Source organism: Syzygium oleosum, unplaced genomic scaffold, assembly GCF_021117445.2.
Source record: "Syzygium oleosum isolate NSW1041296 unplaced genomic scaffold, Sole_v2.1 Sole_v2.14, whole genome shotgun sequence".
NCBI lineage: Eukaryota > Viridiplantae > Streptophyta > Magnoliopsida > Myrtales > Myrtaceae > Syzygium > Syzygium oleosum.
Genome location: NW_026607498.1, coordinates 9,579,345 through 9,589,228, shown reverse-complemented (window position 1 = coordinate 9,589,228; position 9,884 = coordinate 9,579,345). Strand labels below are relative to the sequence as shown.

At 44.5% G+C, this 9,884-nt stretch overlaps 1 protein-coding gene across 1 annotated transcript; it reads right to left on the bottom strand.

The window, feature by feature from the left end:
* Positions 1-5,968: 5,968 nt before the first annotated feature.
* Positions 5,969-9,197, bottom strand: LOC115666755 (probable serine/threonine-protein kinase PBL5). The gene is made up of 4 exons (XM_056317647.1): positions 8,652-9,197; positions 7,706-8,086; positions 7,202-7,655; positions 5,969-7,120 (listed from the first exon to the last, which is right to left on the bottom strand). Exons 1-4 carry the CDS (start codon positions 8,859-8,861, stop codon positions 5,979-5,981), a joined length of 2,187 nt encoding a protein of 728 aa, XP_056173622.1. The 5' UTR covers positions 8,862-9,197; the 3' UTR covers positions 5,969-5,978.
* Positions 9,198-9,884: the final 687 nt, after the last annotated feature.

The following is a 9,884-nucleotide window of genomic DNA, read 5'->3' as shown; positions in this document are numbered from 1 at the left end:
GAACACATCCACAGTCAGAAACTAATTCCAATGCTACTCTCAGTAGAATGTCTCATGAGAGACCAAGTGTCTTTTTTTGGCCACAACCAAGAGGAAAGTTTACACGGGTGTGATGGCACTACCAAAAAAAAAAAAAAACCTTTATCCATGTCTAATCGTCTATGATCACCCATAAGGTCAAATGTCAGCTTCAGAAACGCGTGCAGTATCGAAACTGGAGGACCAAATCTCACATAGAAAGGTCAAATGGTTTAGACTCTCTGAAACTTTGGCGTCAATGGTCCATGTAGCAATCGTAGGATCAAGAGTCCGTTATCGGCTCCTCTCAAAAGACCCAATAACTTCCATGGCGAGACATCGCTTCATTTCATAGGCCCCCAATCATACAGACCACCTTACGACTATCGGTGCCGTAAGGACCACAACAGGGCAACCGTAACTTGCTAGAAATATGCCAATTACCCCAAAAAACTAAGGGCCCTCGGTGACCTTGTTCAAGCCCATCAATTTTTCAGCTATGAACATGGAAAGGGTACAAGCAGGAGTCAAAAGAAGGCTAAGAAACATCGACGCCGATTAGAGAGATGTCGGAGGAGGAGGGTCTTGCTGTGGCGGCTGGTGGGCGACGAAGCTTTAGGGGTGTGAGATTAGAGAGATGCGCAGCAAGAATGAGGAAGAGAAAGAGTAAGAAAGAACTTATCTAGGGTAGGGGGCGTAAGAACTGGACTTTAATAAAAAGGAATTAAGAAAAACAAAGGGCCCAATGCCCATCCTTAATAAGTGTTTTCAGCTAGCACGCAAGTCAACCACTGGGGGTTTACCCCAGTGGCCACCCTTCTCACTTGAGAAGGGGGAGGTGGGGAGTTCGAATCCCCACCTTCGCAGGGGGTAGGGGTGGGGCCGCGTAGTTTAAGATGTGGGTTTCGATGCCCACGTCCCCCAAGAGGTGGGGCGCAAATCTGAGTGTGTTTCGTGAGTGAGAGATAGAGTAGGACCGATCAAAAAAAAAAAAAAAAAGCTAGCACGCAAGTCAATAATAATAAATGAGCAAGGCAAGTGATAAAGAAGAAGGGAAGAGAGAGAGGTCGTCCGTGAAAAAGGAGGAAAAGAAGAAAAAGAGGTAATATTCTTCGTGTGAAGTCGATCTGGACATCCCGACGAGCCGAATCAACTCCGAATTGCGACGCTAGTAAGTATTTGAACCCATTATTCATCTAATCGATGTATTTTTCGAATTTAGATCATAAACCTGGAGTTATTTGAATTTTGATTTGCGAAGATTTGATTGAGGAGTTATTGAGTTTTAGATTTATATGGAAATGGTAGATGAGGCGTCGTGGAGCTGTGGGGTCTGATGAAAATCCATTCTGAAGTACGGTTTGACTAGAATGAATTTATGAAGTTTCGCGTAAACACGCAACGGACAAAGATGAGCAATAGCCATAAACGAGTTTCTTCATTAGCGCTTATAGGTCTTTTCATCGACGATTAAGCGTTGTCTAGTTGTAACATCCCCAAATTAGACCGAGACGACCAAAAGAAGATGGCCATGGAATTAGTGTGCGGACCAATCCGAGGGTCGGTTATGGATTAGCTAGCATGGTCGAAACGGGTATCTAGAGGGTCGGTTATGGTTCGATCATAGGCCAAGGGGTCGACAATGAAAAGACTTTCTCGTCATGCAAGTCGATTAAAGCGATTCGACCATGGATCGACCTTTCGACTATAAGGGTTGCTGGTGGGACGATTCGGATGACCATGGATTGGTGTTGTGAGGGCATGTGTCAGTCGCGAGTGATTCCGCTCGATCATGCACCGGTCACGAGCGACCATGGACCGATTCCGTTGTGTACAATTCCACGCGGCTATATGACAACCGAGGGTCGACCATGGATCGTTGATACTCGAACATGGACCGATCACGAATCGGTCATGAATCGTTGCGTTGAATTGAGTAGGCCATGGATAGGCCATGCGCCCAGCTGTGGACCAGCCGTGTGCCTGTCGGTTAGGCCACGGGCCGGCCTTGTACCCGTCTGTGTGCCGACCATTGTGCCTGACCCTTGTGCCCATTGGTTCCGGCCCAGACTTAGTCCCGTGCCAATCAAACCTAGCCACGGGCCGTGCATTGTACCGCCCATGAGCCGATGCATGCGTCCAATCCATGAATCAATCCCTCGTCCGTGTGTCCTGTCCATACGCTCGGCACATTATCCATGTGGCACGGCCTTGCGTCGGCGCACCGTTCATGCATCCTAATCCCGTGCCCATGCACTTGGCTCTGTGACAGTGCAGTAGGCCCGGTACCCGTATGGCCCGGCCGTGAGCCCAGCCTTATGCCCAAGTGGCTCAGCCATGTACCAGGTCCTATGCTCGGTCAGGCCCGACCGACCAAGCCATGTGCGAAGATGATTTTTGCTAGTTCGGCCTTGTGCCGTTCAGCCCAGTCTTTGGCTCTGTTGTGTCCAAACATATTAGGGCATATTTTTACATCAAACCTCATTTCCAAATAGGATGGCCAATCGTTTATGGCACTTGAAAACTCCTAATTACCTTAGTTCCTTATTAAATCAAGTTTTAGTGAAAATTGGGTGTTCAAAGGAAGATGTACCATTAGAATTAGCAAGGACCCAAATTGTTGAGTCCTATGGATAAGGCCACATGGTTCACGTCTAGAATGCTTCTTGAGACAAGAAGACAAGTTGATTTAGTCAAGTCAATGGCTTTATTAGAAACTTATCTTGCAAGTTGGCTTGACTAACTTATCTTGTAAGCTGGATAACTTCTCTAGCAAGTTAGCAAGATGGCCTATAAATAGATGCATCCTTCCCTCATTCTTCACCTTTGGCTCACTTTCCTCTCCCTCTCTCCCTCACGCCCTCACTCTCTCTTGGCTGCCCTCTCTTTCTCGGTCGTGCCCTTGCCGCGCCCGTGCCCGTGCCGTGTTGTGTCCTTGCCGTGCCCTTGTTGCTCGGCTCACCACTAGGCCACCACCGGCCACGACCTTGGAGGGTTGTAAGTAGACTTACTAAACCTTGCTAGGGTGTCGTGTTGCATTGTTGGGCGAATCATGTGCTTGTGGTGCTTGCATGAATTCCGTGGTTTGTGAACACTTGATATAGCTAGCCATGCTTGCATTTACATTTGTAAGGTTTGCTCATGTGTTTGGCATCATGCTTAAGAGCATGCCCCAAGCCATGAACGAGTCTCGCTTGGTTCGAATCGGTGTTGAGACGTGTCGGAACAAGCCTTGCTTGGAGGGTCCGTATCGAGGAGTACCGATCTAAGCCTTGCTTGGTGTAGGTTGGCTCCATGACCGGTCGGTCCGGGTCATGAACTTGGTTTCATGCCCGGTATGACTTAAGACTTTAGAGGCAACATGGTATGATACACACTTTGCGTGAAGTACTCAAGTTGTTATGATGGTCGCACGAGGGAAAATATAACCGTCGCCCTTGATTAGAGGACATTGCCCTATTAAGTTCGAATGAATAGTCGTCGCCCTTGATATGGGACGTTGCCTGATTAAGTTCAGATGAAAAACCGTCACCCTTGGATTAGGGGACGTTGCCCGGAGAATTTCGGGAAGAACCGTACCAACTGTTCAGACAAAGATTCCCTAGTGTGCACGCTCTTGATTGTGATGTTATTGAATAGAAAGGCAAGTTGCGATCATCTTATGCACAAAAACGAGTGTATTTGAAGCACCTTTGCAATTGATCTGCTATCAATTGATGTGGTTATGACATGTGCTTTGTTCGATGGCGATGTGTCATTCTATCCGGAGTTTAGTGAGTTTTACTTACTGAGTCCTCGACTCACTCCGTTGTTTTTCATATTTGTAAGCATGGAAATCTCACATCAGTTTTGAGAGCTGTGGTCATGCTAGAGAAGATCGGAATTTCCCCCAGCTTACGTGGATGCATGTAGTGTGTTGAAAAGGGAAAAAGGCCCATAGAAAAGGGCATGTAGAATACACTCATGTAATATATAAGTCATCCTGTAAATATAAGGTTTGCTCATGGTGCTTGTCTTAACCCCGTTGTTTGTTTGATTGTCCCGAGTTTATGTATCCGCTTGTTCGTAACGAAAGATAATAACGAATGGGACGTCATGCTCTTAATGAGAAGATAAAAGAAACATGACGGCGACGCGCTTAGAACGTCGCATTAATAACCCCGAGGTGAGGATGTTGCATAAGTCGAGTCGTTGGTTAAGGTAGAGTTTCACTCGGATTTTGATATCGTTTTTCGATCAATTGATAGGAATTCGAGTCTTTCGGCTCGAGTAATCATCGTATGTAGGTTTTCAGCTTTCCTAGGTGAGTAGTACTATCTCTTCTTTGAGTTTGTAAGCTCATATTTCGAAAGTGATATATATTGAATATACTATGACTTAAATGGCATGTTCAATGCATAAAATCTGGATCAAGCATTTACTATTATTCCATTCGTTAGAAATGGAAAAGTATCCGTTGATTACAGTTTGAGTTGATTGCTTGTAAATAGTTTATGAAACCTTTTATGAAAGAATCACGAAATGATCATGATTTATAAATACGGTTTATGAAATGTACTTTGATTTATATTGAATCGTGAAAAGTTACATGATTTGGTTTGTAAACCTGAGTTTTGAGATGGTTTCTGGTTTTGTTGTGGGTTATTGAAGATTGAGATTGATGGATTATGCTCATGTCGCTATGATTATAACCCATTGAGGGAGTAAGTATGTATATTGTTATCATGACATCCTTCAGGACCAAACCATCAACTGATATTGGTGGAGACGCAGTCGGATGAGGTAAACTTGATTGCCTTTGTCATGGGCGTTAAGTGTAGCCATAGTCAGTCAATTAAAAATGTTTTCATCACTGACAACAATTTATGTCGGAACATTTTCACGGATGTCGAAAATATTACCCGTTCATTTACTTTTATAAGCGATACAAGAGATTAATTTTCCAAATCATTCATTTTCTGTGAAACAAACAAAGCCTTATTCTAGCTTATTTACAGAAAAAGATCATCATAGACGAACAAACCACCATATCCTCAAGTGTAGAATTGTCCTTACTTCATACTGCCTTTCTTCTTTTACATTTCCACAAAACCAAAGTTTCATGCGTTCATATGTTCAGGTGCTGGTGATTTATACTATCCACTCTATCAATTTGCTGATTCAGAATTCACACAAACAGGACAGTCCCCACCTACTTATCATTCTGTACTGAAAAAAATCAGTGCAACGGCCAGCCGCGGCTGCCATTTCCAGCTGCCCCCCGCCCTCGCCCCTCCCGCCAAGCGCCTCCGTCGACTCGCTCTTCACCGGCACAGGCAGTGGCAGGCCAAGCGGGATGGGCTTTGGGCCCGATGACCCTGGTCTCCCGTTTCTTGGAATTTAGGCCAGTCTCAATTTTTTTTGACTTGGATATTCCATGACACGAGTTTTAGGCGACTAGAGAAGATCCAGAATCATCAAATATCGCTATACTAGTCAGCTTCGTTATCCACGAGTTGTCCGTAAAGCCATTTTCGTAAATTGATTCACGATGGCAAACAAATTGATTTTTAGAAGGAGAGGATGAAACTAGCATATTACTTTAGGTACTTGCAGTAGTTTTCCTTAAAAGTGACAAACTACGATTATACATCTATAAAATGGAAAAGTTATGATTAGATATTTAAATGAGTGGACTCTGAAAAGAGAAGAAGAAAGACATAATAGTGCCTCAATGATGTCTATTTTTATTTTGTTGGAAATAGAGGTCGTTATCAAAAAGCTGGTGTACTGCCTTTCTCATTTATTATTGAGTGTTGTACGGTAGTTAAAATGTTTATTTAGATTAAATCATGCCAAATAGTGTCATTTCAAAAAGGACCTTGAGTTGCAATTAGAATTTTACACTAATGAACAAAATGAAGTGCATTACCAAAATCAGCTACTAAGCCAAATGTATTTAGACGAGACCTTTGGGTCAATTATATGTTGAAACTTGGCATCTTCAAGAAGAGTTTGCGAGGCTCTAACGTCAAGTTCAAAACGGCCATTGCCTCTTCAATCGAAGGCCGAGACCTAGCAAAGGGATGTGCACAACACAGCCCCACAATCATCAAGGCCTCCGCCTGTTTTTTGTCGAAATCCTTCCCGAGCCTCTCATCCACCGGAAGGTGAAGATTCCAGAACCGGCGCCCCCACCAGCTCCTGCACCCACTACGCTTCCAAACCCATAGAACAAGACCGCCTTGTTCTGCTAGAATCAAGTCAGAGGCTTTTCTCCCACATAATATTTCCAATAGGACAACTCCGAAACTGTAGATGTCAGATTCTTTACTTGCCTTGCCCGTTCGAAAGTATTCCGGAGCCAAGTAACCCAGTGTTCCTTTCACTTGGGTTGTGCTTGGGTCTCTGGTGTGGTCGACTAGCTTAGCCAAGCCAAAATCTCCCAATTTGGCCTCGAACTTTTCATCGAGCATGACGTTGTCGGATTTGATATCCCTGTGGATTACGCATTGACGAAATTGTTTGTGCAGGTAGTGCAGCGCCTTGGCTAATCCCAGAGCGATGTTGTACCTCCTTTCCCATGTCAACAAGGGTTTGTCTTCAAACAGGTGATCCGCCAAGCTACCTTGTCTCATGAATTCGTAAACCAGGACGAATTTATTCGCCTCGTGACAATAGCCTTTAAGTTGCACCAAGTGTATGTGCCCAAGTTGGCTCAACGATTTCACCTCGGATATATACTCCTCTCTCCCTTGGCGTGAACCATATCTTATTTTCTTCACAGCTACCGGTGTGCGATCTTCTCCTATGTACCCTTTGTACACGATCCCGAAGCCTCCTCCTCCCAATTTCAGGCCACTTGCAAATGAATTGGTCGCGCTGCTCAACTCTCCATAGGAGTACTTCTTGGGCCCACCCAGGTTTGTCAACTCTTCCTCTTCTTTATTTTTTTTTTGGATCAGATCCAACTCTTCCTTTAATTTCCCTTCTTCTCCACTTCTCTTGGTCTCAGTTTTGTTCTCTTCGGTGGTCTTAGGTGCATTCTTTCCCTCTGGCATATCATTGCTCCGGTATGGACGGGCAACTTTTGAACGTACACAAGCAACATTGTCGCCAAAACCTCTTTTCCCAAATCCTGCATATCATTGTCTGCATGGACGGGCAACTTTTAAACGTACACAAGCAACATTATCGCCAAAACCTCCTCCTCCCAGAATCCTGTCGTGTGCAAAAGAATCGGTAGCGATCATCGACTCTTCATAGGAGAACTTCTTCGGTCCACTCAACTTTTCAAACTCTTCGATTAATTTCGCGCAACGGCCGCCTTCTTCTCCACCTCTCTCGGTCTTGGCTTTGTTCTCTTCGGTGGTCTTAGGTGCATTATTTCCCTCTGGCATATCATTGCTCTGATATGGACAGGCAACTTTTGACCTGTAACGTACACAAGCAACATCATCTGCCCTGTGACGCGTGGCACTGCTTGAAAACGTATCTGCCAAAAATCTCGATGCTGAGGACCTCGCAGCCGCCGTGGCCGCCGGGAGGGCCGCAACAGTCCCGGCAGCTAAAGAGTTCAACAATTCAAGAGCTAAATGTCGATAATGGAGCCATGGATACTCAATCACAGTAGAATCAGGAGACTTTGCGTATTTACGCTTTTTAGACAGAACCACTGTAGCCAATTCCTTCTGAGTAAACATCACGCGTTGGCTGAAAGCTGGGATGCGCGGTTGTGCAAGTACAGAGCTACCTCCGAGAAATTGTGACCTGGGATGTCCCAGTCGTACAAGTACAGAGCCACATCAGAGGGATCATTGATGACTTTGGACACCAAGTTGAGATTCGGTCGTATGTCAGTCGAAGAGAGAGTGATTCTGGAATTGGCGGAGTGAAGCTTGGCGGTTAGGTGGGGGATGTTAAGCTTGGAAGCAGCGGATTGAGCCAGTCGGTTTCCTTCATTTGGTGTCAATAGGAGCGTCGGTTGCAAGTCAGAAAGGTAGTACTCAAACTCCGTAGCCTTGTAGGCCACGTCGAGCAGAGCCGCTATGGCTCGGCAACGGATTACCGCCAGAAACAGGATCACAAACTGCAAAACAAACATATATTTCCAATCACCAAAGTATCACACTAGTCCCCGCGGAATAGAGATACACATATATTTTCAGAATATGCAGACAACTAGTTTGTCACTGGTCGATTCTTAGTTGATTAAACTTTCAATTTATTTAATATAGCCAAAACCAATCCACATTTTTTTATAAAGTTCATAACTAAATGAATAGTACAAAAGTCGAAACTACGTTAACTTTGATTCCGTTAAAACCATCCATCTCCTTTGATAAGCTTTAACTTTGTTTTAAGATAGATCGATGCTTACACATATTTCCGTTGCTCTGTTCTCGAAGTAGCGCAAAACACCAAGGAACATCTTTTATTTCAAGCTATCTGCTAGTCGATCTTTCTCATAAGGGATCGATCTCATCATTAAATAGTTATCGTTACCGCGATCTTCCAGATATTTCATTTTCGAATTTAAATAGCATCATCCGGAATTTTCGCGTTTGAATTCACATCATCGCTCAAACGAAAACTCGCACAAAAGGCATGCCGTGCGTCGTAACTCGTGAACAGACTCGATGATCGGGACATACCTCGACGATGTTGGGCAAAGCGAGCGCGACGACATCGCCGGGGCCGACGCCGTAGGCGGCAAGAAGCGCGGCGGCGTGATCAACAAGCTCCTGCAGCCGTGCGCGCGTCAGGTTGAACTCGAACTCCCAGGGGTCGGAGATGGCTCTCCTGTCGGGGAAATCCGACGCGGCTTTCTTCAACAGGCCTGTGAGCGTAAGTTCCTCCTCCATCGCTAACTACAGAGAACGGATGGACGGAATCGGCCAATACGGATCGTGGTTCAATTGAGGAGGCGCACCAGAATCGCTTGGCGAGACTGAACACGAAGATCAACGAGAACGGATCGCACGAAGAAGAATGGAAACGAGGGTTCGACGACAGAGAGTGAAGAGGGTTGCGCGTGTGGGTAGGATGGAAATGAGAGACAGATAAAAATCGAGGAGACTCGCGGGCAGTGCGAGTTCGGTGGCGGTCGCGACCGAGATTTCTAATGGGTGAAAGGGATGGAGTATCATCGCAGCGGACTAGTCCACCATGGTAGTTTGTGGACTTTGCGGTACCTACATAACTGAATGACCGTGACATTATTCTATTTCGCTTTGGCCATCAATTAGTAATTTTCTCCATAGAAAGTAGAAAAGCCATCGGTTGCTCAAAGCAGCTTGTGCGGTGAATCAAAGATATTCTACTAGAAACCAAATTCTTTTGATGCATATAAATTCTGATCTAAACATCCGTGCGACTTAACTGATAATGTTTTCTTTGTCGAATTTGTAATCATAAGCTAACTCCTGATAGATAGCTAATTACTGTATAATTGCCCTAAAAAACAAGTGAGATTTCGTGATAGTAATGCTACAAAAAAAAAGTTATTTGTAATTGGTTATATGGGGGTTGTTAAATAAAACAATTTGATGTACTCCTGGAGGGAAGAAAATTAAAATTAGTAGGCTGTGAAAGTTATAAACAGTACATTATGACCAATTCACTTGTAAAGATTTTCAGGGAGCTCTTATTCATTTTTAACTAGAGGTGGTAATATTGGTCTCAAATCCATTTTAAACTCATATTCGGTGGCCGGGTGGAATACGGAGTTTCTGAAATTTTAAGAATAGGTCGTTTAAGGTTAACAAAAGTAGAGTTCAGGCAAAACGAGATTGCTAGGAACTTTCTCGGGAGATTTATTCACATCGTAAATTGCCAGGAGTGGAACAGAGATTGCTCATAACTTTCCCACATCACCTCGTAAGCAG

Excerpts from the sequence above, each read along its gene's own strand:
- LOC115666755 (XM_056317647.1), bottom strand. The coding sequence starts at position 8,861 with ATGGAGGAGGAACTTACGCTCACAGGCCTGTTGAAGAAAGCCGCGTCG. Across the intron at positions 8,087-8,651 it reads CTTTGCCCAACATCGTCGAG|TTTGTGATCCTGTTTCTGGC; the intron begins GTATGTCCCGAT and ends TTTGTTTTGCAG. Across the intron at positions 7,121-7,201 it reads CAGGATTCTGGGAGGAGGAG|GTTTTGGCGACAATGTTGCT; the intron begins GTTTTGGCGATA and ends TTGGGAAAAGAG.